This window comes from Carcharodon carcharias, chromosome 12 (genome assembly GCF_017639515.1).
Source record: "Carcharodon carcharias isolate sCarCar2 chromosome 12, sCarCar2.pri, whole genome shotgun sequence".
NCBI classification, from domain to species: Eukaryota; Metazoa; Chordata; class Chondrichthyes; order Lamniformes; family Lamnidae; genus Carcharodon; species Carcharodon carcharias.
The window spans coordinates 966717-994160 of record NC_054478.1 but is presented as its reverse complement, the minus strand read 5'-3'; the positions used below and the strand labels follow the sequence as shown (position 1 = coordinate 994160).

The 27444-nt window shown below is 47.2% G+C and overlaps 1 protein-coding gene across 1 annotated transcript in view; it reads right to left on the bottom strand.

Annotated features, from left to right (window-relative positions):
• The window catches only part of myo10l3 (myosin X, like 3), a 383661-nt gene that overhangs the window by 155241 nt on the left and 200976 nt on the right, over positions 1 to 27444 (bottom strand). The window contains exons 12-19 of the mRNA XM_041201628.1: positions 17254 to 17400; positions 15525 to 15625; positions 15305 to 15371; positions 14486 to 14578; positions 9136 to 9204; positions 3462 to 3544; positions 2655 to 2766; positions 1689 to 1769 (exon numbers count right to left, since the gene is read on the bottom strand). Coding sequence (XP_041057562.1) covers positions 1689 to 1769; positions 2655 to 2766; positions 3462 to 3544; positions 9136 to 9204; positions 14486 to 14578; positions 15305 to 15371; positions 15525 to 15625; positions 17254 to 17400 — 753 coding nt within the window. The remainder of the gene's footprint in view (positions 1 to 1688; positions 1770 to 2654; positions 2767 to 3461; positions 3545 to 9135; positions 9205 to 14485; positions 14579 to 15304; positions 15372 to 15524; positions 15626 to 17253; positions 17401 to 27444) is intronic.

Here is a 27444-nt window from a genome sequence, read left to right as displayed (position 1 = left end):
CCCCTGCAATTTCTACTCTCAATTCCTTCAATATCCTTGGGTGCACCTCATCCGGTCCCAGTGCCTTGTCAACTTTAATTACCGACAGTCTAACCAACACTTCCTCCTCATCAGTTTTGAACCCTTCTAGCGACAGAGTTTCCTCATCTGTCACCGTGGCCTGGGTAGTATCTACCTCCTTGGTAAAGATGGATGCAAAGTATTCATTCCATACCTCAGCCATGGCCCCTTCATCCATGTGTAAATTCCTTTTTAGGTCCCTAATTGGCTCTACTCTTTTTACCACCCTTTTATTATTTATATGCCTATAGAAGACTTTAGGATTCCCCTTTATGTTGGCTGCCAGTCTTTTCTCATAACTCCTCTTCACTTCTCTAATATGTTTTTTCACCTCCCCTCTGAACCTTCTGCATTCCTCTTGGTTCTCAATTGTATTTTCTACCTGACAACTGTCATCAGCGCATTTTCTCTACCTTCTTAATTTCTATCTCGTTTTTCATCCAGGGAGCTCTGGGTTTGTTTGCCCTACCTTTCCCTTTCGATGGGATATACCTTGACTGTGCCCAAACTAATTCTTTTTTGAAGGTAGCCTTAAGGGTTGCTGTTGCTTTTTGAAGGTAGTTCAACTATAGTTTTTCCTGCCAATCTTTTGTTCCAGTCTACCTGGCCCAGCTCCATTCTTGCCTCATCGAAGTTAGCTCTTGACCAGTTAATTATTCTTACTCTGGATTGCCTATTGTCCTTTTCTATTATCCTCCTAAGACGTACAATGATCACTATCTCCTAAATGTTTCCCCACTGACTCTTCATCTACTTGGCCCACCTCATTTCCAAGAACCAGGTCCAACAGTGCATCTTTTCTTGTTGGATTAGACACATACTGCTGTAGAAAATTCTCCTGAACACAGTCTAGGAACTTTTGCCCCTCTCTGCCCTTTACACTGGTCTACATTTGGGTAATTAAAGTCCCCCATTACAGCTACTCTATAATGCTCGCATCTCTCTGTAATTTCCCTGCAGATTTGTTCTTCTACGTCCTTCTCACTAGTTGGCGGCCTATAGACTACACCGAGCAATGTAATTGCACCTTTTTTGTTTCTTATCTCTAGCCAAATTGATTCTGTCCTTGATCCCTCTGGGACATCCTCTTTCTCCAGCACTGCAATGTTTTTATTTCAGAATTTCAGCATCTGCAGTATTTGGCTTTTGTTACTGTATTTCCCTGTTCATCCTGTACATACGGATGTGGGAGCAGGTACACAGGAAGCTGGCACAGTGCACAATCAGACTATATAAGACTGCCAAGTGTACCGGCTGATAAAGCACCACCTATCACAGCGTGCCAACCTAGTGCCGTTTACTGCTGGTCAGGATCAAACCCTGACATAAACCTACAGCTTTTTAATCACTTTGCCAGGCATCTCACTGAATTAAACCAGTATCAGGAATCAGCCAACTACTCTACTCAAATAGCAGAAATTCTCATCTCCTTTCCTGAGTGTACAGAGATCAGCAGGCAGCAAAGAGCAAGGCTGGGATTCACTGTGAGTGATATGAACCCAGGGAGTGCCCAGGCTCCAAGAACCCCCTCCCCCAAACCCTGCCGACCCCAAACCCCCTCTATAATGCCCACTTTGCCTACTCCCCCAAATCCTCTGTAGATCTTCACAGATTAACATTGACCTCACCTTCTGCTTGTTGGGTTTGATGCAGCGAATGAAGAAGGGGTTGGATGAGCTGAGTGTCGCCATTAGTGAGTGCAGAGAGTCCTGGAGGGAACCAAACCAATACAGCAGTGAGAAGAGAATCATCTTAATCTCCAACATCCTCACACTCTCCCACTCGTCCCTTACCCTCCTACACTCATCCCCTCCTTCCCCCTGCCCAATGAACCCCAAGCCCCTCACACCCTTATCCTTACCCACATATCCTTACCCATGCTCCCCTTAATCACCAACACCCTTACCCTTGCCCACGCACCACTTCACCCCCCAAATCCTCTAATACTCTCCCCGTCTCATCCCCACCCTCCTCCTGCCTCACCCACCCCAATCCCCCTCCCACTCTCACCCCTGCACCAATCCCACTGTGGCTCCATCAAAGAGCAGGTCCAACAGAGGGAGCGGCCTGTGGAGGGCAGAGTCACAGGCCTGGGGAATGTTGGGTGATCATGGGATGAATGATGGAGGTGCTGCAGTGGTAAATTCAAAGCACAAACTCTCCAAGATCTCAGCATCATTTGGGGAGTTTTGGAGACTCAGTCCCTTTGGTACCAAATTGTGCAATTAGCTTTTGGAAAAGCTCTGCAATAATTTAAACCCTGGTAAGTCTCAAACTCTCCAACTGAGGCAGGAACAGAGAGGGGAGAGGTGGGGGTTGACAGGATGTGTGGGATCAGCGCATAACTTTTTGCAGTCTAGCCAAAGCCCGTGGGTTGGGTAAAGGTTCAAGAGGTCATGAGGTGAGAGCATGAGGGGTTAGGGCTCAGGGGTCAGAGTTTGAGGTGTCAGGGCTTGAGGGGTCAGTGGGGTTTGGGCTTGAGTGGTCATGGGTCAGGGCTTCAGGAGTCAAGGGTCAGGGAGTCAAGGCTCAAGGGATCAGGGGTTCAGGGTTTGTGGGGTCAGGGCTCAGGGACAAGTCCAGCGAACACTTACCCGGAACTGGGAGCTAACGGTCGGTTTCCGTCTCTGTGTTCCCACCTTCACTGTGTCATCCCCATTACTACGACTGTAAACTCTCTCAAACAAATCATAGATAAAGTCCAGTCTGAAACAGGACAATTCAGAACATTGATCAGAAAAATATCAAGAAGAATTCAATGTCACAAGAACATTTCTCTTCTCACATAGACACATTTTGGAGCTGAGATTCCCCCAGGTACAGCATTCAAATATTGCCCAGAAACAAAAACAGACTCAGACATGGCTGAATTTTCCTCATCCTGTGGAGGTGGGACTGGAGCCGAGACCAGGAACATATTCGGAGATTAATGCAGTGGGCAGACAATTAACCCAAATAAGGACCGACATGGGGGCAGAGTGAGGACACCATGGAATTTTTCCAATGTCAGACCATTCCCCACCCATCTGAACCAGACCATTGGCAACATGCTGCAGTCTTCGACAACTCTTCATCAGCCAAACACGGAGCCGTTAAGATGCAACACTCACAGCTGCAATACAGCTTGATCCTCTCTTCCCTATGGTGGCCTGACTGGCAGGATTTTTAGTTTGTCCAAATCCTTCAGAAAATGCCTCCAATCTCTTGCCTGTCTCAGCATTGCCCACCTCCGCAGGTGGAGCAGCCAGCTGGACAGCACAGCGAGCCCTCCCATTAGGCCTCCCTCGTTCCTGGACAACCCACTGCCCTGAATTGGACAAGGCCCCTGGAGGTGGCTTCGTAATTGGCAGCACAACTGGGAAAATGCAACCCCGAGAGATGTACATAGATAGAGTTCTCACCTACTGTCCTTTAGCATGTTCAGAATATCATCTCGAAAAGTGTCCCTGTTTTTTTCAAGAAATCCACGGACATCGTACATGACCTGGAACAGAAAACAGAGGGTCAGGGGCTAAGGGTCACAGACTGTGAGGGGGCCAGGATTATGGGGTGATCTGAACCCCAGGGGAAGAGGATGCAGCTCTTTGTGCTGAGTGATATGGACACCGAGTGATACTGAGACCATGTGATATATACAGTGTGTAATACTGAGACTGTGTGATGCTGAGACCATGTAATACTGAGGCCACGTGATACTGAGACCATGTCATGCTGAGACCGTGTGATACTCGGACCATGTGATACTCAGACCATGTGATACTGAGACCATGTGATACTGAGACCATGTGATACTGAGGCCGTGTGATATTGAGACCGTGTGATACTGAGACTGTGTGTTATGTACAGCGTGTGATACTGAGACTGTGATACTGAGATCGTATGATACAGACACCTTGCGATACTGAAACAGTGTGATAATGAGACCATGTGATTCTGAGACAATGTGATACTGAAACCATGTGATACTGAGACTGTGTGATACTGAAACTGTGATACTGAGATCATGAGATACTGAAACTGTGTGATACTAAGATCATGTGATACTGAAACTGTATGATACTGAGATCATGTGATACTGAGATCATGTGATACTGAGACCATGTGATATGAACACTGTGGGCAGGATTTTTAGGTCAGTGGGCGGGTGCAATCGGCGGGTCCGGGATCGTGGGAAACGGACAACCACCCGCGATTGGACCCCAACCACAATTTCACACTGGCCGGCCAATTAACGACAAGCCAGTGTGAAGAGTGCGCTGAAATGCTCAGCACTGCGGGGGTGGGGGCGGGAGGGGGGTGGGTGCTGGCGTAAGTGTGTGCATGGGCTTCCTAAAGGCAGAGAGCTGTTTGAGGCAGCTGAAGGCTCTAAAAACAATAAATAAAATTTGTGAAGTCCAGATAAAACTGTCCACACATCACAGTCAGTCACCTGAACATATGCATGAGAAAAATGCTGTCCATTGATTTTAATTTTTTTTATTTAATAATGGAAATTTCATCCCACTCTTCGCTGAGGTTTAATGAAAAATGCAAAGTCTGCCCGGCTGATTCACCCATCCGCCAACTGTAAGGTTGGATGGACCACGAAAAGTCAGAGACAATTACAACTTTAATGACCTTAACTGGCCTCTTAATTGTCGGCGGGCACACTTCCGACTTTCACAAGCACCCAATGACCGAAATATCGCACGAGCTTGAGATAACGTCAGGATGCTCACCCAACATCGTCCCAGGCGATGTCATGTCCGATCAGGTCAGAGGCATGCCTGCACATCGATCCAAAACTTCTGCCCCATGTGATACTGAGAACGTGATATTGAGACTGTGTGATTCTAAGACCATGTGATATGGAGACTGTGCAATATGGAGACCACGTGATACTGAGACTGTGTGATACCGTGACCATGTGATAGTGAAACTGTGTGATATTGCGACTGTGTGATAGGAACACTGTGTGATACTGAAACCATGTGATACTGAGACCGTGTGATATGGAGACCGTGTGATATGGAGACCGTGTGATATGGAGACCGTGTGATATGGAGACCGTGTGATATGGAGACTGTGTGATATGGAGACTGCGTGATACTAAGACCATGCGATATGGAGCCTGTGTGATATGGAGACCATGTGATACTAAGACCATGTGATATGGAGACTGTGTGATACTAAGACCATGTGATATGGAGACTGTGTGATATGGAGACCATGTGATACCGTGACCGTGTGATAGTGAAACTGTGATATTGCGATTGTGTGATAGGAACACTGTATGATAATGAAACCATGTGATACTGAGACCATGTGATATGGAGACGGTGTGATACTGAGACCATGTGATATGGAGACTGTGTGATACCGAGACTGTGAGATTTGGAGACCGTGTGATATTAAAACCATGTGATATTGAGACCGTGTGATATGAACACCATGTGATACTGAAACCCCATGATACTGAGACCACATGATAAGGAGATTGTGTAATACTGAGATTATGTGATATTGAGACCATGTGATATGAATACCATGTGATACTGAAACCATGTGACTCTGAGACCTTATAATACTGAGACTGTGTGATATGTACACCGTGTGATATGTACACTGTGTCATACTGAGACCAAGTGATATGTACATGGTGTGATACTGAGACCGTGTGATATTTACACCGTGTGATACTGAGACAGTGTGATATGGAGACCATGAGATACTAAGACCGTGTGATACAGAGACTCTGTGGAATGGAAACAATGTGATACTGAGAACGTGTGATATGGAGACTGTGTGATACTAAGACTGTGTGATATGGGCACAATGTGATACTGGGACTGTGTGATACCTAGACTGTGTGATATGGACATCATGTGATACTGAGACCACGTGATACCAGGACCGTGAGATACTGGGGCCAATGATACTGGGACCTTGGGAGACTGAGACCGTGTCATGGAAACATAGAAACTAGGAGCAGGAGTAGGTCATTCAGCCCTTCGAGCCTGCTCCGCCATTCATTATGATCATGGTTGATCATACAACTCAATAGCCTGCTCCCACTTTCTCCCCATATCCTTTGATCCCTTTCACCCTAAGAGCTATATCTAACTCCTTGAAAACATACAATGTTTTGGTCTCAACTACTTTCTGGGGTAGCGAATTCCACAGGCTCACCACTCTCTGGGTGAAGAAATTTCTCCTCAACTCAGTCTTAAATGGTCTACCCCATATCCTCAGACTGTGACCCCTGGTTCTGGACTCCCTCACCATCGGGAACATGCTTCCTGCAACTACCCTGTCTAGTCCTGTTAGGATTTTAGAGGTTTCTATGAGATCCCCCCATATTCTTCAGAACTCCAGAGAAAATAATCCTAATTGACTCAATCTCTCCTCATATGTCAGTCCCGCTATCCCAGGAATCAGTCTGGTAAACCTTCGCTGCACTCCCTCTATAGCAAGAACATCTATCCTCAGATAAGGAGACCAAATCTGCACACAATATTCCAGGTGTGGTCCCACCAAGGCCCTGTATAATTGCAGCAAGACATCCCTGTTCCTGTACTCAAATTCTCTCACTATGAAGGCCAACATACCATTTGCCTTCTTTACCGCCTGCTGCACCTGCATGCTTACCATCAATGACTGGTGTACGAGGACACCCAGGTCTCGTTGCACTTTCCCCTCTCTCAATGTATTTCCATTCAGATAATAATCTGCCTTCCTGTTTTTGCTACCAAAGTGGATAACCTCACATTTATCCACATTACATTGCATCTGCCATGCATTTGCCCACTCACTCAGCTTGTCCAAATCACACTGAAGCATCTCTGCATCCTCCTCACAGCTCACCCTCCCACCCAGCTTTGTGTCATCTGCAAATCTGGAGATATTACATTTAGTTCCCTCATCCAAATCATTAATATATATTGTGAATAACTGGGGTGCCAGTACCGATCCCTGTGGTACCCCACTAGTCACTGCCTGCCATTCGGGAAAAACCCGTTTATTCCTACTCTTTGGTTCCTGTCTGCCAACCAGTTTTCTATCCATCTCAATACACTACCCCCAATCCCATGCACTTTAATTTTACACGCTAATCTCTTATGTGGGACTTTGTCGAAAGCCTTCTGAAAGTCCAAATAAACCACATCCATTGGCTCTTCCTCATCAACTCTACTAGTTACATCCTCGAAAAATTCCAGTAGATTTGTCAAGCATGATTTCCCTTTCATAAATCCATTATGACTCTGTCCAATTCTGACACTGTTTTCCAAGTGCTCAGCTATTAAATCTTTTATAATGGACTCTAGGATTTTCCCCAATACCAACATCAGGCTGACTGGTCTATAATTCCCTGTTTTCTCTCAACCTCCCTTTTTAAATAGTGAGATTACATTAGCTACCCTCCAATCTGTAGGAACTGTTCTAGAGTCTATAGAATCTTGGAAGATGACCACCAATGCATCCACTATTTCTAGGGCCACTTCCTTAAATACTCTGGGATGTAGATTATCAGGCCCCGGGGATTTATCGGCCTTCAATCCCATCAATTTCCCCAACACCATTTCCCTACTAATACTGATTTCTTTCAGTTCCTCCCTCTCACTAAACCCTGTGTTCCCCAACATTTCTGGTACGTTATTTGTGTCCTCCTTTGTGAAGACAGAACCAAAGTATGTATTTAGTTGGTCAGCCATTTCTTTGTTCCCCATTATAAATTCCCCATTATAAATTTCTGACTGTAAGGGACCTACATTTGTCTTCACCAATCTTTTTCTCATCACTTACCTATAGAAACTTGTACAGTCAGTGTTCATGTTCCCTGCAAGCTTACTCTCGTACTCTATTTCCCCTTCTTAATCAATCCCTTGGTCCTCCTTTGCTGAATTCTAAAGTGCTCCCAATCCTCAGGTCTGTTGTTTTTTCTGGCCAATTTGTATGCCTCTTCCTTGCATCTAATACTATCTCTAATTTTCCATAAGCCATGGTTTGGCTATCTTTCCTATATTACTTTTGCGCCTGACAGGAATAAACAATTGTTGCAGTTCATCCATGCGCTCTTTGAACATTTGCCATTGCCTATCCACCGTCATCCCTTTAAGTAGCGTTTTCCAATCCATCTCATACCATCGTGTCAAACTGAGACTGTTGATATGGAGACTGTGTGACAGTGAGACGGTGATAAAGATAAATAAAGTATATGGCATCTTAGGCTTCATTACTAAAGGCATAAAATACAAAAGCAAGGAAGTTATGATAAACCTTTATAAAACACTGGTTCAGCCTGAACTGGAGTATTGTGTCCAGGTCTGGGCACCGCACTTTAGGAAGGTGTGAAGGCATTGGAGAGAGTGCAGAAAAGATTTACGAAAATGGTTCCAGGGATGAGGAACCATCCCTGGATAAATTGGAGAAACTAGGACAGTTTTTCTTGGAGATGTGAAGGGTGAGAAGAGATTTGATGGAGGTATTCAAAATCATGAGGGATCTGGGCAAAGAGACACAAAAACTAGGAGCAAGAGTAGGCCATTCAGCCCTTTGAGCCTGCTCCGCCATTCAATATGATCATGACTAATCCTCTATCTCAACGCATAATCCCTCTTTCCCTCCAGACCCCTTGATGCCCCTAATATCCAAAAAAAATCAACTTCTTTCTTGAATATACTCAGTGACCCGGCCTCCACAGCTTCTGTGGTAGAGAATTCCACAGGTTGACCACCCTCTGAGTGAAGAAATTTTTCCTCATCTCTGTTCTAAATGGCCTGCTCCGTATCCTGAGACTGTGGCCCCTGGTATTACACATTCTACCCAGAGTAGATAGGGAGAAACTGTTCCCATTGGTGGAAGGATCAAGAATGAGAGGGCACAGATTTAAGGTAATTGGTAAAAGATGCAATGGCGACATGAGGAGAATCTTTTTCACACAGCGAGTGGTTAGGATCTGGAATACACTACCTGAGAGTGTGGTGGAGGCAGGGTCAACTGATTCTTTAAGAAGTGAATTGGATCATGATTCTACGTGTTCTGAATACAGTGTGAGACTGACACCGTGTGTTGTGGACTATCTGTTTACAGACTCACCTCCCCAGCATAATGTCTTATTCCAAATTGATGATCAGTTACCCGTGGCTTCACATAGAATGAGTTACTCTGCAAAAAAATGGCAAAAGGTCCTTTTAGTCTCTGGAAATATGAGGGTAACATGAGAGGAGATGGAGAGAGTGAGGAGATAAACAGATTGAGGAGATGGAGTGAATGTTGAGATGGGCAGACTGAGGGAATCAAGAGAGTAAGGAGATGGAGAGAGTGAGGGGATGGAGAGAGTGAGGAAATGGAGGGAGTGAGGAGATGGAGAGAGTGAGGGGCTGGAAAGAGTGTGGAGATGGAGAGAGTGGGGAGATGGAGAGAGTGCGGGGATGGAGAGAGTGAGGAGAAGGAGGGAGTGAGGGGATGCAGAGAATGAGTAGAAGGAGAAATTGAGAGAATGGAGAGAGTGAGGAGATGGAAAAAGTGAGGGGATGGAGAGAGTGAGGGGATGGAGAGAGTGCGGGGATGGAGAGAGTGAGGAGAAGGAGGGAGTGAGGGGATGCAGAGGGTGAGGAGTTGGAGAGAGTGAGGAGAAGGAAGGAGTGAGAGGATGGAGAGAGTGCAGGGATGCAGATAATGAGGAGAAGGAGAAATTGAGAGAATGGAGAGAGTGAGGAGATGGAAAAATTGAGAGGATGGAGAGAGTGAGTGGGTGGAGAGAATGAGGGGATACAGAGAGCGAGGATGTGGAGAGAGTGAGGACGGCAATAATCATGGGTGATTTTAAACTACACATAAACTGGAAAAATGAGATTGACAGTAGTAGCCTTGATGAGGAGTTCTTAGAATGCTTTCGAGAGAGTTTCTTAGAGCAGCATGTTCTGGAACCAACCAGAGAGCAGGTTATATTAGACTTGGTATTGTGTAATGTTACAGGATTAATTAATGACCTCAGAGTAAAGACACCCCTTGGTAGCAGCGACCACTATATGATTGAATTTTATATCCAGTTTGAAAGGGAGAAGAGTGGGTCTAAGACTAGAATCTTAAACTTAAATAAGGGCAACTAGGGGGGTGAAAGCTGAGCTGGCTGAAGTGAACTCAGAAACTAGACTAGAGAATAGATCAATAGAGAAGTAGTGGCAGACATTTAAGGGGATATTTCAGAGTATTCAGAATAAGTTCATTCTTACTATAAAGAAAAATTCTAAGGGGAGGACCCAACATCTGTGGTTAACCAAAGAAGTTAAGGAAAGCATCAAGCTGAACGAAAATTCCACAAAGATGAGTGGCAGGACAGGTAATTGTTCAGAATATAAAGAATGGCAGAGAATGACTAAAAGGTTAATCAGGAGAAAGAAATTAGAGTATGAGAGGAAGCTGGCTAGAAATGTAAAAATGGATAGCAAGAGCTTCTACAGCTATTTAAAAAGGAAAAGAGTATGTAGTGAGTGTTGGTTCTCTAGAGAATGAGAATGGGGAGTTAATAGTAGATAATAAGGAAATGGTGGAAGAAATAAACAAATATTTTGCTTCTGTGTTCACTTTGAGGATATAAAAACATTCCAGTAATAGCTGCAAATCAGGAGGTGAACTAGAGAAAGGAAATTGATAGAGCTGCAGGCTGGCAAGTCTCCGGGTCCCAATGGACTACATCCTAGGGTCTTAAAAGAGGTGGCTAATGAGATTATCGATGTGCTGGTGTTTCCAAAATTCACTAGATTCAGAAAAGGCTGGAAAGTAGCAAATATAACCCGTCTATTCAAGAAGGGAGGGAGGCAGAAAACAGGAAATGGTAGGCCAGTTAGCTTGACATCTGTCGTGGGGAAGTTATTAGAATTGATCATAAAGAGCTTGTGGTTGGGCACTTAGAAGAGCTCAAAGGAATCGGGAAGAGTCAGCTTGATTTTGTGAAAGGAAAATCATGTTTAACCAAATTATTGGAGTGTTTTGAAAGAGTAACATGTGCAGTAGATAAAAGGGAGCCTGTAGACATACTGAACTTGTATTTCCAGAAGGCATTTGATAAGGTGCCACATCAAAGGTTATTACGGAAAATAAGACCACACGGTGTAAGGGTGAAATATTTGCCTGGATAGAAGATTGGCTGGCTGGCAGAAAACAGAGAGTATGCATAAATGAGTCTTTGTCTGATTGGCAGGATATGACGAATGGAGTCCCACAGGGGTCTGTACTGGGGCCTTAACTTTTTACAATTTACATCAATGACTTAGATGAGGGGAGTGAAGACATGGTAGCTAAATTTGCAGATGACACAAAGATAGGTAGGGAGTATGTTGTGAAGAGGACATGAGGAGGTGCAGGTGGATATAGATAGGTTCTGTGAGTGGGCAAAGATCTGGCAAATGGGAAAATGTTTGGTTGTTCACTTTGGTAGGAAGAACAAAAAAGCGGAGTATTACTCAAATGGAGATTGGCTGCATAATTCTGAGCTGCAAGGGGATCTAGGTATTCTAGTACATGAATCACAAAAGGTTAGTATGTAGGTACAGCAAGTAATTAAGAAGGCTAATGGAATGCTATCCTATATTACGAGAGGAATTGAACATAAAAGTAAGGATGTTATGCTTCAGTTATACAGTGCATTGGCGAGACCGCACCTCGAATACTGTGTGCAGTTTGATCTCCTTATTTAAGGAAGATGTAAATGCATTGGAGGCGGTTCAGAGGAGTTACTAGATTGAAACCTGGAATGAGTGGGTTGTCTTATGAGGAAAGGTTGGACAGACTGGGCTTGTTTCCACTGCAGTTTAGATGAGGGGTGATTTGATTGAAGTTTACAAGATCCTGAGCGGCCTTGACAAGGTGGATGTGGAAAGGATGTTTCCTCTTGTGGGTGAGTCCAGAACTAGGGGGCACTGTTTTAAAATTAGGGGGTCGCCCTTTTAGGACAGAGATGAGGAGAATTTTTTTCTCTCAGAGGGTTGTGGGTCTTTGAAACTCTCTTCCTCAGAAGGTGATAGAGGCGGAGTCATTGAATATTTTTAAGGCAAAGGTAGATAGATTCTTGTTAGGCAAGGGAATCAAAAGGTTATCGGGGGTAGATGGGAATGTGGAAATTGAAACACAAGAAGATCAGACATGATTATTGAATGGCAGAGCAGGGTTGAGAGGCCAAATAGTCTACTCCTGTTCCTATTTCTTATGTTCTTATGTGAGATGATGAAGAGAGCGAGGATTTCGAGAGAATGAGGAGAAGGAGAGATTATGGAGATGGAGAGACTGAGGGGATGGAGGGATTAAGGATTTCAAGATAGTGAGGAAATGGAGAGAGTGAGGAAATGGAGAGAGTGAGGAAATGGAGAGAGTGAGGGGATGGAATGAGTCATGGGATGGACAGAATGAGGTAATTGAGAAAGTGAGGAGCTGGAGAGAGTGAGAGAAGGGAGACTGAGAGGATGGAGAGAGTGAGGGGATGGAGAGATTGAGGATGTGAGGAGAGTGAGGTGATGGAGTGAGGATTTGGAAAGAGTGAGGAGAGAGAGAGATTATAGAGATGGAGAGAGTGAGGGGATGGAGAGAGTGAGGGGGATAGAGTGAGGGGACGGAGAGATTAGGAGATAGAGGCAGGGAGGGGTGCAGAGAATGAGAAGATGGAGAGAGTGAGGGTATGGAGGGTGCAAGCGGATGGAAAGAGTCTGCATTTGGAAAGGGTGAGAGGTGCAGAGAGTGAGGATTTGGGGAGAGTGCAGAGATGGAGAGAGTGTGGGTTTGGAGAGAATGAGGAGAGGAAGAGATTATTGAGATGTGGAGAGTGAAGGGATGGAAAGAGTGAGCAGAAGGAGAGATTAAGGATTTGGATAGAGTGAGGAAATGGACAGAGTGAGGAGGTCAATAGAGTGGGGAGGTGGAGTGAGTGATGGGATGGACAGAGTGAGGGGATCGAGAGAGTGAGGAGATGGAGAGAGTGAGAGGACGGAGAGAGGGAGAGAGTGAGGGATTGAGAGAGTGAACAGCTGAAGAGAGTGGCGAGATAGAGAAAGGGAGGGGATGGAGACAGTCAGGATTTGGAGATAGTAAGGAGATGGAGAGATTGGGGAGATGGAGTGACTGATGGGATGCACAGGGTGAGGGGATCGCAAGAGTCAGGAGATGAAGCAAGTGAGGTGATGGAGAGAGTGAGGAGTGGAGAGAGTGAGGAGATGGAGAGAGTGAGGGGACAGAGAGATTAGGAAATAGAGGTAGAGAGGGGATGCAGAGAGTGAGGAGATGGAGAGAGTGAGGAGATGGAGAGAGTGAGGAGATGGAGAGAGTGAGGGGACAGAGAGATTAGGAGATAGAGGTAGAGAGGGGATGCAGAGAGTGAGGAGATGGAGAGAGTGAGGGGACAGAGAGATTAGGAGATAGAGGTGGAGAGGGGATGCAGAGAGTGAGGAGATGGAGAGAGTGAGGTGATGGAGAGAGTGAGGGGACAGGGAGATTAGGAGATAGAGGCAGAGAGGGGATGCAGAGAGTGAGGAGATGGAGAGAGTGAGGAGATGGAGAGAGTGAGGGGACAGAGAGATTAGGAGATAGAGGTAGAGAGGGGATGCAGAGAGTGAGGAGATGGAGAGAGTGAGGTGATGGAGAGAGTGAGGAGATGGAGAGAGTGAGGGGATAGAGAGAGTGAGGGGACAGAGAGATTAGGAGATAGAGGTAGAGAGGGGATGCAGAGAGTGAGGAGATGAAGCAAGTGAGGAGATGGAGCAAATGAAGAGATGGAGAGAGTGAGGGGATGGAGAGAGTGAGAAGATAGAGGCAGGGAGGGTTGCAGAGAGTGAGAAGATGGAGTGAGGGGATGGCAGGTGCAAGCGGATGGAGAGAGTGTGCATTTGGAGAGGGTGAGGGGTGCAGAGAGTGATGATTTGGGGAGAGTGAGGAGATGGAGAGTCATGAGGAGATGGAGAGATTGAGGAGGTGGAGTGATGTGATGGAGAGAATGAAGGGATGAAGACAATGAGGCGGTGGAGGGGGTGAGGAGATGGAGAGAGTGAGACGATGTAGAGAGCAAGAGGATAGAAACTGAGGGGATGGAGAGAGTGAGATGATGGATATATGCAGGATTTGAAGAGAGTGGTGAGAGGGATAGGTTATGAAGATGGAGACAGTGAGCGGTTGGGGAGAGTGAGGGAGTGGAGACAGTGAGGGTTTGGAGAGAGTGAGAGGATGAAGAAAATGAGGTTTTGGAGAGAATGAGGATGTGGAAAGAGTGAGATGATGGAGGGAGTGATGATTTGGAAAGAGTGAGGATATGAAGGGAGTGATGATTTGGAGAGCGTGAGGATAGTGAGAAAGTGAGAGGATGAAGGAGGATGCTTAGGAGATGGAGTAGAAGAGGACACCCAGTTCCTGTGTCAGCCTGAACATGGTCTTAGCAACCAAAGGTGGCCAGGCACCCACTCACCCCGTGCTGAGAATGCAGCTTCTCGAGTAGCGTGCAGTCAGTCCCCTTTGGAAAGCGACTCTCCTCATTGATCAATGCAAGAAGGCCCAGTTTCTATAATAAATAACAAGCAACAGTCAGATACCAGTTAGTTACAGCCTATAGCTCCCTCTACACTGTCCCCTTCAAACACTCCCAGGACAGGTATAGCACGGGGTTAGATACAGAGTAAAGCTCCCTCTACACCGTCCCCATCAAACACTCCCAGGACAGGTACAGCACGGGGTTAGATACACAGTAAAGCTCCCTCTACACCGTCCCCATCAAACACTCCCAGGACAGGCACAGCATGGGGTTAGATACAAAGTAAAGTTCCCTCTACACCGTCCCCATCAAACATTCCCAGGACAGGTACAGCATGGGGTTAGATACAGAGTAAAGCTCCCTCTACACTGTCCCCATCAAACGTTCCCAGGACAGGTACAGCATGGGGTTAGATACAGAGTAAAGCTCCCTCTACACTGTCCACATCAAACACTCCCAGTGCAGGTATAGCACGGGGTTAGATACAGAGTAAAGTTCCCTCTACACTGTCCCCATCAAACACTCCCAGGACAGGTACAGCACGGGGTTAGATACAGAGTAAAGCTCCCTCTACACTGTCTTATGACACCAGTGTGGGATTTTGCAGCTTTTCCTGTACCTTTGTGTTCCTGTGATGTGAATCTTGAGCTAAATCAGGAGCATGTTTATTGTTTGGGCATCAAGTAGTCTAACGGTTTGGGCTATTTCCATGGATTCTTGCTGCGTTTCTTGTCCTTGGGATTTGAAGTTTCCTACCTTTTCAATCAGGTCCAAACACTCAGCATTATCCATCCAATCAATTGCTTCCCAACTCATCCCTTCTCTGCAGGAATAAAAAAAATGAACATGAGGCCATGTCAATTTCCCCAGGAGCTGGGGATCTGTCCCAAAGGATAGGATCAGTGGTGTGGAGTCAGGGTTGGTGGGGTGAGTATAGGGTTGAGATCAGAGGTTGAGCTTGGGGGAATGGTCTCACCTGTTGTACTCCAGTTGTTCTAGGGAGAAGATGTGTTTGTTGAAATATTCCTGCAGTTTCTCATTCGCAAAGTTGATGCTGAATTGTTCAAACCGGTTAATCTGTGGAGAAAGAAGGTCAATGTCAGCCCTGCACTCCTTGACCCCTCAGCCCTCAACCCATCACCATGACCTCTCGACCCTTCACTCTGCAACCCCTTACCACTACCTCTTGACCCAGAATCACAGAATTATTACGCTGTAGGAGGCCATTCGGCCCATCGTGTCTGCACTGGCTCTCTGAGCATTTTAACTTAGTTCCAACCTCCTGCCTTTTCCCCATAACCCTACACATTGTTTCTATTTAAATAATCATCCAATACCCTCTTGAATGCCTCAGTTATGCCTGCCTCCAACACACTTCCAGGCAGTGCATTCCAAACCTTAACTACTCACTGTGTTTTTCTCACCTTGCATTTGCTTCTTTTGCAAAATACTCTAAAACTGTGCCCTCTGGTTCTCAATCCATTTACAAGCAGGAACAGTTTCTCCCTACCGACTCTATCCAGGCCCCTCATGATTTTGAAAATTTCTATCAAGTCTTCTCTTAGCCTTCTCCTCTCCAAGGAAAACAGCCCCAACTTCCCCAATCTTTCCTCATAACTGAATTGTCTCATCCCTGGAACCATTCTCGTTAACCTCTTCTGCACTCTCTCCAATGCATTCACATCCTTCCTATAGTGTGGTGTCCAGAACTGTACACAATACTCTAGCTGAGGTCTAATCGGTGTCTTATATAAGTTTATCATAACCTCCCTGCTCTTGTACTCTATGCCCCTATTAATGAAGCCTAGAATACTGTATGATTTAGAAACAGCTCTCTCTACCTGTCCTGCCACCTTTAATGACTTATGTACATATATACCCAGGTCTCTCTGCTCCTGCACACCCCTCAGAATAGTATCCTTTATTTTATACTGTCTCTCCATGCTCTTTGTACCAAAGTGTATCACCCCACACTTCTCCGCATTGAACTTCATCTGCCACCTATCTGCCCACTCCACCAATGTGTCAATGTCCTTTTGAAATTCTACACTGTCCTCCTCACAGTTTACAATTCTCCCAAGTTTTGTGTCGTCCGCAAACTTTGAAATTGTTCCCTGCACACCAAGATCTAGATCATTTACATATATCAGGAAAAGAAAGGGTCCCAATGCCAACCCCTGGGGAGCTCCACTACAAACCTTCTTCCAGCCTGAAAAATACCCATTAACCATTACCCTCTGTTAACTATCCCTCAGCCAATTTTGTATCCACATTGCTACTGCCCCTTTTATTCCATGACCTACAACTTTCCTCACAAGTCTGTTGTGTGGCACTGTATCGAACGCCTTTTGCAAATCCATATACACCATATCTTGCCCTCATCAACCATCACTGATACTTCTTCAAAAAACTCCAGCAAATTAGTTCGACACAATTTTCTTTTAACAAATCCATTCTGACTCTTCCGAATTAATCCACACTTTTCCATGTGACTATTAATTCAGTCCTGAATAATTGTTTCTAGAAGTTTCTCCACCACCGAAATTAAACTGACTGGTCTGTAATTGCAGGACAGACCCAATCCTCATGGCCTCACCACAACCTCTTGACCCCTCACCCCTCGACATGGCACGCAGATGTCATAGGGACAGTTTCCACCCCCCCAACCTGTTTCTCCTTAGCTCAGGCCTGAACTTTCCACCCACCTCAAAGTTCTCGAAGCCGAAGATATCAAGGATGGCAATGGATTTGAAACTCTCCTTCCCTTTGATTTTTGCATTGATTTTCCTAATGATCCAGGAAAAACACTGGGAATATAGTGCCATGGACATGGAGTCCCGGGAATCAGCAGCCTGAAACACAGGGAAAAGAGCATCAGTGATCCTTCACGGTGAGAGCCGAGGCAGAAACCAGGCACATCCCCCCATAACAGCGGCTGAGAGGCGCAGATACAGCTCTGAATTCTGAGTTTGGGTCAAAATGAGTACAGCATTTTTCATTGTATATTCATGGAATGTGACAGTCGCTGGCTGGGCCAGCATTTATTGCCCTTAGAGGGTGGTGGTGAGCTGTCTTCTTGAACCACTGCAGTCCATGTGGTGTAGGTACACCCACAGTGCTGTTAGGGAGGGAGTTCCAGGCTTTTGACTTGGCGACAGTGCAGGAACAGCAATATATTTCCAAGTCAGGATGGTGAGTGGCTTGGAGGGGAACTTCCAGGTGGTGGTGTTCCCATCTATCTGCTGCCCTTGTCCTTCTAGATGGTAGTGGTCGTGTGTTTGGAAGGTGCTGCCTAAGGAGCCTTGGTGAATCCCTGCAGTGCATCTTGTATATGGTACACACACTGCTGCTACTGTGTGTCAGTGATGGAGGGAGTGAATGTTTGTGGATGTGGTGCCAATCAAGCGGACTGCTTTGTCCTGGATTGTGTTGAGCTTGTTGAGTGTTGTTGGAGCTGCACTCACTCAGCACAGGTGGCTGCCCCTATGACCTCTGCTCCAGCCATAGGCAAGTAGGGAGTATTCCATCACTTAGTTGATAATCAGCATCCTTGTCGATGGTGAACAGGCTTTGGGGATTCAGGAAGTGAGTTACTCTCTGCATCATTTCCAGCCTCTAACCTGCTCTTGTAGCCATAGTATTTATATGGCTAGTCCAGTTCAGTTACTGGTCAATGGTAACCCCCAGGATGTTGATAGTGGGGGATTCAATAATGGTAATGCCACTGAACATCAAGAAGAGATGGTTCGATTCTCTCTTGTTGGAGATTATTGCCTGGCATTTGCATGGTGCAACTTGCCACCTTGGTCAATAATAGCTACTCTTGGTCATAGGCAATGAAGACCCCACCCAGAGGCTATCCTGTGCCCTTGCCACCCTCAGTATTTGTTCCACTTGGTTGAACATGCAAGAGCACTGATTCATCAGCTGAGGGGGATGGTAGTTGATAATCAGCAGGAGGCTTCCTTGCTCAAGGTTGACCTGATACCATAAGACTTCAGTATTGAGGACTCCCAGGGGATCTCCCTCCTGACTGTATACCACTGTGCTGCCACCTGTGCTAGGCCTGCCCTGCTGGTGAGACAGGACATACCCAGGGAGGGTGATAGTGGTGTCTGGGACATTGTCTGTAAGATATGATTCGGAGTGTGACTATGTCAGGTTGTTCCTTGACTAGTCTATGATTGGATTTTGGAGCAAGATCCCAGACGGTAGTAAGGAGGATTTTGCAGGTTTGACAGTGCTGGGAGTCTACCAGTAAGATAGACCCAGCAGAGGTGGCGGCACAGTGGTATACACTCAGGAGGGAGTTGCCCTGGGAGTCCTCAATATTGACTCAGAACCCCATGAATTCTCATGGCATCAGGAAGTCAAACATGGGCAAGGAAACCTCTGCTGATTACCACGTACCGCCCTCCCTCAGTTGATGAATCAGTGCTCCTCCATGTTGAACATCACTTGGAAGAAGCACTGAGGTGGTAAGAGGGCAGAACTCCAGGACTATCTGTTCCTACCGCTTTCTAAACATGTGTCTGGAGGGCCTCCTGGCCCACCAAAGATACAGGACCTCTCTCCTATTTTTCATCTCCATCACCAAGTCCTCCAGTGCAGTGTCCAAAAGCCTTGGAGCCTACACTCTCCCATTTTGTACCTTTCTTCAATGGTCAGATTGACTTCCTGCATGACGACCAGCACCTGCTCCAGCCACAATATATCATCCCTTTAAGAGGTGCATAGAAACATAGGAACAGGAGCAGGCCATTCAGCCCGTCGAGCCTGCTTCACCATTCAATTAGATTATGGCTGATCATCTACCTGAATGTCAATTTCCCACGCTGTCTCTATATCCCTTGATGACACTGGTCTCCAGAAATCTATCAATGTCAGTCTTGAACATGCTCAATGATTGAGCTTCCACAGCCCTCTGAGTAGAGAATTCCAAAGATTCACCAGTGTCTGAGTGAACAAATTCCTCTTCATCTCAGTTTTAAAGACTGGGAGGGGACTTCAATGTCCATCAGCAAGAGTGGCTCGGTAGCACCACAACTGACCGAGCTGGCCGAGTCCTAAATGACATAGCTGCTAGACTGGGTCTGCAGCAGGTGGTGAGGGAACCAACAAGTGGGAAAACACACTTGACCTCATCCTCATCAACCTGCTTGCTGCAGATGCATCTATCCATGACAATATTGGTAGGAGTGACCACCACACAGTCATTGTGGAGACGAAGGGCAGAATTTTCTGCTCTGGAAACTAAGTGCGGTGGCAGGTGGGAAAAGCAGCACATTTCCCGTTGGCTGTCCTGATGGGTTTCTGCGCCAGTTTGTCCACTTTTAAGCTAATTAAATATGCATGAACATGAAACACACTGTATCTCGTGGCAGGGCTGCCTGGGATTCGTCCGCCCCACCGTTACCTCATCAGATCATCCTTCCGGGTGCCATATTTAAATCGCACCCACACTACCCAGGACTTGATGCGGCAGGACATCAGAATTCCCCTAAGAGAAGAAAGCACACTGCTCCGACGTTTAGTGACAATGCACTGGGGCATTCCTCCAGGCTGTGGAGGACTGGCGGCAGGAGATACTTTACCCCTGTGATGAGAGCCGGAGGTCACCACAACAGCATGGGAGCAGGTCACCAAGATGGTCAGCGTCAATACGCCCCAGAAGTGGACCCCTATCCAGTGCCAGAAATGGTAAATGATCTCATCCGCTGCGCCAAAGCAAGTCAACCTTCTCCTCACTCTCAGCTCACACTCTCACAAGCCCATCAGCCATTTGCAGGGTTAAGTCCACAGGGATCTCACACACTACCAGCACAATGACATTAGCACTGATTCTCTCACGCACACTTTGACATCTTAATTTCTTCTCATGTCCTGTACAGCTCACTTCCACAGCACTTACAGAGGTCCATTCAGCACACAGGCAAGCTTATCATCTGCTTTTGCGTCCGTCCAGCTCACAGTTTGTCCATCTGCCTTTATGCAGAACAAGATTACACACAGCAACTGGGAGAGATCCCAGCCCGGAGGGGAGATGCCGAAGCTCAGACACCTCATTCAATATGAGGAGCAGGTGATAGAGCTGACCGGCAAGGACCGGGACCATGCCTGTGCCAAGGGTGAGACTGGCTTCTCTCAAGCCAGTGAGGATGCATCACCAGCTCGTCATTCATCAGCTGAAGCTGTGACAGACAATCACTCATTATTTCTTCTGTCTTTAAAAAGCATCAGCAGGAAGAGGAAGAGGCCCACTGGCAGCCAGCGCATCAGCCACAGCACCTGAGATGAGGATCCTGGGGACCCACTAGATGTAAAGCTGTCACAGCTTTCACCTGCACGCTCCACAGTGCACAGACACTCACTTGGTGGGATCTAGCCATACAGTAGGCTCAGGGTCACCATCCAGTGAGCACAGCACACATTCAGGTCCACAGCAGGTGGAGGCAGTGACATCCGAGGTTACCAACACTCAGATGACAGCTAGAGGCCAGGCTCCTGCTGAGTCTAAGTCCAATGACGAGCCTGTGGGATAGGCCCTAACCCAGATGTTGGAGCTGCAAAGATAGACAAGGTTTGTCAGAGGCCGTCACCAGATTAGAACGAACGATGGAGGGTTCTGTCCATATTCAGTTTGATGTCATTGTGCAGACATGCCATGTAGGATGGCAATCGCTATTGAGGCCTTGGTCAAGGACTTTGTGCCAGATTTGTGATTGGACCCACACCCCACCGCTCTATGCATCAGTGGGATCCATCAGTGGCTAGGTGAGAGGGGTTGGGGCACCTTAACATTCCTCCAGGTACCCCTTCTCTTCAGGGAGTCAGGTAGGGGCCCTCAGGCAGCCAAAGGGAGGAGGACCATCAGCTGGGCACCCCAGGGCCATCCACCCAGGTGACTCAGAGTGTGTCGAGCTGCTCCCAATCCCCTCTGTCTGTGACCCTATCACCTTCAGCTCCACAGGCTCAGGAAGGTGCAGCTGCCCCACAGCAGGAGACCCAAAGCAGACAGGGGTCCTCCAGGCCTCGGGCCTCCAGAGGACACCCACCAAGGTCATTCCAGACAATAGGGCGTAGCAGTCAGCAGACTAGCTCCAGCAGTAGAGTAAGAAAAATTAAGAAATACTAAGAGCACAAAGGTAGCATGGTGTCCACAATCTATAAGCACCACAAATGTAAATACAATTTGTTTCAATCTACTTCTGATCCAGTGTATGCCTCTTCTATCTGATGATATGCTCGGTGGCCAGACAAGTGTCCCAGATGCCCCTCCTCCTCCCAGATGTCCCATTGTCTGCCTCAGGTCTATGATGTCTTGAACTATCTCATTGCAGTACCTGAATGTTGTCAGTGCAGTATCAACATGAGTGAAACTTCTGCCTCTAAGAAATTGGCAGTTGGGCAAGGCATCTGTGACCTGCTTCAGAGGTTCATATAATGTTATTATATTGCCTCATGAGTCTAGAAGCTGGAGGATGCTCAAGTCTCCTGATGCTTCTACATTGAAGAGTGCTCAATGTGGATCTTAGAGGATTGAACATCAATGTGCATTGCAATCAACCTCAGTCGGGGCATCTTTCATTTGCCTCCATGTAATTCCCATCAGCCCTCAGTGTGCTTTTACTTATGAACCAAAAGTCAGGGACTCTCATGCGCTCCTGGCTGCAGCATTATCTCCTGTCTACCTGTACATCTAAAGATCACCCCAATCTTAGTCCCCACCTTCCAACATCCATGATGCAAAGCTAGGGACATTGCTGACACATGTAGAACTTTGCCAATCATGCTAGATGGTTAGAACTATCTGAGATAGGAGCTGCGTGGAAAGGCCCCAGTTGCCAGATAGGAGTGTGCTGAGATAGGAGAGTGCTGTGCTCGCCCAGAAGGTCTGGGCAACACCTCGGTACAATGATGTGCCGTCTCTCAGATAGCCAGTTGACATGGTAATGTGCTAGTTACAATAGCATCAGTTTGCCTGGTTTCCTTGTGGATATGTCAGACTGGTGGAATGAAGATGTGGAAGTCTCATATGGGATCAGAGTGAAGCTCCAGAACATCTGATGTGTGCTTTCTATATATCAAAGAGTATTTAATGCTGAGATGGAGTGTCAGAATTTTTGAGGCCACAAATGCCAAGGGTAAGCTGTGGCAGAATTTTACACCAGCAGGATTTTACGTTCCCTTCAAAGTCAATGGAGTTTAGAATGGCTCGCTGCATTTTATGGCCCTGCCCAGAAGGGTCTGTAAAATTCTGAACCTGATCCATAATTTGGGAGACTCCAAAAGGAGTCATGGGCATGAGTGCTTGACAGAGGGCAGACTGTGCTGCTGTAGCTGAAGCTTTCACTGTCTATTGAAAGGTGAACTGAAGTGAAGGCTTGCATTCATTACTGAGAGTTCCAGGTGACCGTGTCCTGAAGATAGATCTCATGCTGGGGATTCAGTATGATAATGAGGCCTGAAGACATGTGCTGCATGAATGATTGCCTGTTCAGGAATACCGCAGTGCGGACTCAGATTAAACCTCAGACATCAAGGCAAGGCCACTGAGTGATGATTGTTCTCCTTGAGGCACCTTGAAGCACTGCAGGCATACTGCCATGAGTGCACTGAGAATTGCAGTCCTGCTCCAGCCTATTGAAGGCTGCCTTAGGCAGTGGAATGTTGGCTGCACCACCTCAACTCTGCTTACAAAACACTCTGTTGCAGTTATTGTCCCAGAACAGAAAGGCCACATGCTCCGAGACTGCCGTAACTTCCAAGGATGAGGACATTGTAACACCAGAGTGTAACTACTCATTCAAAGATCAATGTGCTTCTTTGAGATATGAGGATTCAATGATGGCGTAAAGTTGGACCCAACATGGAGGACACTGGTGTAAGAGGCTTGCTGAGCTAATCTTCATCATCCTCCTGGAAGCTGTTGGCTATAAGCATCTCACATGCACGCCTGCCTCATCTGGCCTGTGCTAAGACCTCTTCCTCTGGAGCAACAGCTTCCTCGCCCTCATTGAGCTCAGCCCTCTCGATGTCCTCATCATCAGAGGAGATGTGCAGCTCTTCCACCTCTCATTCTGCCAATGGTTTGCTCAATCCATGAGCATGTTGAAGAGTGAGCAGCGTAATTCCTCTCCTCTGAGCCATGTATTTTGTGGGTCGCCTTTGTCATCGAGGAGCCAACCCTGGATGCGCTAAGGGCCCTGGAAGATCGGTGGCACCTGCGAGTGACTCAAGATGTACGAGACATGGGAGTTTCCAGAGTATCCCACGCATATGCTGCACTATCTGCTTGTGGTGGTTGCAGACCAGCTGCACATTGAGAGAGTGGAACTCTTTCCTGTTGATGAAATGTTGTGGCTGTTGCCAGGAGCTCCTAAAGCCATATGGGTACAGTTGATGGTCCCCTGCACATGTGGGAATCTGAAGATAGCAGCAAATCCCACTGCCCTGGCAGCCTAGCTACTTTCAGCTAGGGAGAACTGGACATCGTTGTGCACCTTGCTTAACAGGGCATCTGTAACCCTCTCGAATGCATTTGTGAGCAGATGCTTGAAAAATCCCACAGAGATCACCTGTGGAGTCCTGGAACGAGCCACTCGTGAAGAGGTTCAGAGTGGCGGTCACTTTTAGATCCACTGGCAATGGGTGCCCACCTGTGGCACAACTCCCCCCGAAGAATGTGGCAGATATGAGCCACCAGATCCCTGGACAAGTGAAGATGTCTACGGCACTGTCTGTCACTCATCTGGAGGTATGAGAGGCATCCTCTGTACACCCTAGGTCCTGCCAGAAGCCTCTGCTCAATGGCTCTTTCAGCCTCAGCTTCTGGGTGTTGAGGGGGCCCCACTGGCCCTTGTTCATTAGGATGAGCCTCTTCCCTTAGCCCAGCCTGGCGGCGACAGGCCCTTCTTCTCTTCCCTCTTAGTTGCCTGATTGCCTGGATGAAAACAACATTGCCTGCTCCAGCCATGAGGCACTTGTGCTCGTGTCTACAGAAACGTTGAACAAAATGAACATAAGCTTGCAATGGTCACCTTCCATTCACTAACTGGGGAGTTATTGTGGTGCCCATGAGTCACTTTCATCCCAGTCATTACATCCCCACTTAGTCCCTTGTAGCACTATTACAGCCTTCTGGATCACTGATAGGACAAGCATCCCTAAAACCACCACCCCCATGGACCACCCACGTCCCTCAAAATGACACAGGCATGACAGCGCTTCAACACGGGGACTTGGATCTGACTGAGTTCTGCCAGGCAACAAAAGCCTCAGTCAGGGTACTGTCAGACTGCATCCTTTGGATTACACAGCAACCCCAACTTGCACTCACCTTGTGAGAGTACTGTTGGGGAGGGGGCCTTTGGATTCTTAAACCACCAACTGCAAGGTTTAGAGCTCTTAGGCCATTAGACATATGCATTTTGGCCCATGGCCCCTTTTCAGTTGGTTCCTTCTGACACTCAGGATTTCCCACGAGAGGGACAAAGGGTCTTTGGAAGCCGATGCTACAATGGCCCCAATCAGGTTTATGCTCTCACAAGAATGCACAACGTGAGTTAAGGCACCACATTCCACATTGGCATTAGACTGTTCCTAACATGTCTCAACTGTGCCTTCCTCTCCAACTGAAACCACAGAGATAACTTGGGTATCCCCTCAACTGGCCCACATGTGCAGTGATCGACTCCTCCCACAAGCCCTGAGACCCCTCCCCTGGCATTTTTTTCACAGCTTATTTTGCAACTGCATGATTGGATTAGGTTGAAAAATGGTGGTGCGGAGGGTATTACTACCAGACCAGCCTCGAGCCCCCCACCCCCCCATGACCATCAAAATCCCTTCCATCATTCTGCAGGAGCATCTTGTGCAGGTTTCCCTCCCTCCAATCACTCTCCTTCCTCCCTCTAATCCTTGATCCTATCGCTATCATTGTTGATATCCCTGTTCTTCCCCCTGAACTATTTGATGCTGATGTCCTGATGCCCCATGTAGTCCTGACCCCTCCCCATCTTGAGACCCATTGTACTGTGACTTACAGAGACCACCCCGCATGAGACCATTGAGTACACCCCCACCCCCCTCCCTGCAACCAACATTACTTGTTCCCCATCTATTTGCTGCAGATGCCTCCTCTTACTGTGATTATGCCATCTGCGGTCCTGTATCAAGTCACTAACCCCAAGGGCCAACATGCATTAGGGACTAACTATGCCCATGATGGGCATGACTGGCACAAGACTGACAGGTCCCTGGACCGGGACAGGACAGGTGTGCCAAGCACAGCCCTATAAATTGTGCGCTGCTGCCCAGGACTGTCTCTGCTTTGCAGAGCAGACTAATTGCCCCCCAGTCCCCAAAGTCATGTGTGTCTGTGTTCTCTTCCCCAGTAATTCCACCCCCCCCTCAGTCAAGTCTTTTGCCCTCCAGCCCCTTCCCTTGCCTCTATCTTGTATCTTGACTCAGCACACCCCCTCCCCAATCAAGCCTTTGCCCTCCAGCCCCTTCCACCACACCCCCACCTTCCTGCTGGTCTTGGATGGTAAGCCCTGGCTCTGACCTCTCGCCTTGAGTTCCCGCTGGTCTTCCCTACACTGCCTTGGCACAGAGTCGGAGCAGCCGCAAGAACAATGCAGTGAAAGGTAGGTGAACATACCTCAAGGTCACGAGTGAAGTGGTCCTTGCCAGGTGCACACCACTTATATCAGGCATGAATCACGCCTGTCTAATTAGCTGCTGGTGTGGCCATTTGATCTGGAGTGGGGGCATGATTCTAGCAAGCTGCCTTTTTAATGAGTATTTATGATATTCAAATCAATGCAAATGCAGTTCCCAACATGGCGCAATAGGCTACCCAACCTGTCACGGAGTCAGGGGCAGAAAATTGCAATTTTTTTCAAGCTGGTGGGAAACTGACTTTTGACTGTTCTCCACATTTTCCTTTCCCACCCACCATGGTACCTGTCACTGATGAGATGGGAAAATCCCATCCAAAGTCCCGTCATCACATTGAGGATACTCTCCATCATGTTGTGTGACACTACCACCGTGCTAAATGGCACAGATTTTGAACAGATCTAGCAACTCAAGTCTGGGCATCCATGAGGTGCTGTGAGCCATCAGCAGGAGCAGAATTGTACTCAAACACAATCTGTAACCTCATGGCCCGGGATATCCCCCACTCTACCATTACCATCAAGCCAGGGGATCAACCCTGGTTCAATAAAGAATGCAGGAGGGCATGCCAGGAGCAGCACCAGGTATACCTAAAAATGAGGTGTCAACCTGGTGAAGCTGTAAGACAGGACGACTTGCGAGCCAAACAGCATAAGCAGCAAGCGATAGACAAAGCCAAGCGATCCCACAACCAATGGATCAGATCTAAGATCTGCAGTCCTGCCACATCCAGTTGTGAGTGGTGGTGGACAATTAAGTAAACTGGAGCAGGAGGCTCCACAAATATCCCCATCCTCAATGATGGGGGAGCAGTGCAAAGGATAAGGCTGAAGCAATGTGGAGAAATGTGAAATGATTCATTTGGTAGGAAGAATGTGAAGAGACAACATAAAATAAAGGGTACAACACTAAAGGAGGTGCAGGAGCAGAGGGGCCTAGGTGTGTATGTGCACAAATCATTGAAGGTGGCAGGACAGGTTGAGAGCACGGTTAATAAAGCACACAAGATCCTAGAACTTATTAATAGGGGCATAGAGTATAAGTGCAGGGAGGTTATGATGAGTTTATATAAGACACTCGTTCAGCCTCAGCTGGAGTATTGCGATCTGTTCTGGACACCGCACTTTAGGAAGGATGTGAAGGAATCGGAGAGAGTGCAGAAAAGATTCATGGGTATGGTTCCAGGGATGAGGAACTTCAGTTCACAGAATCAC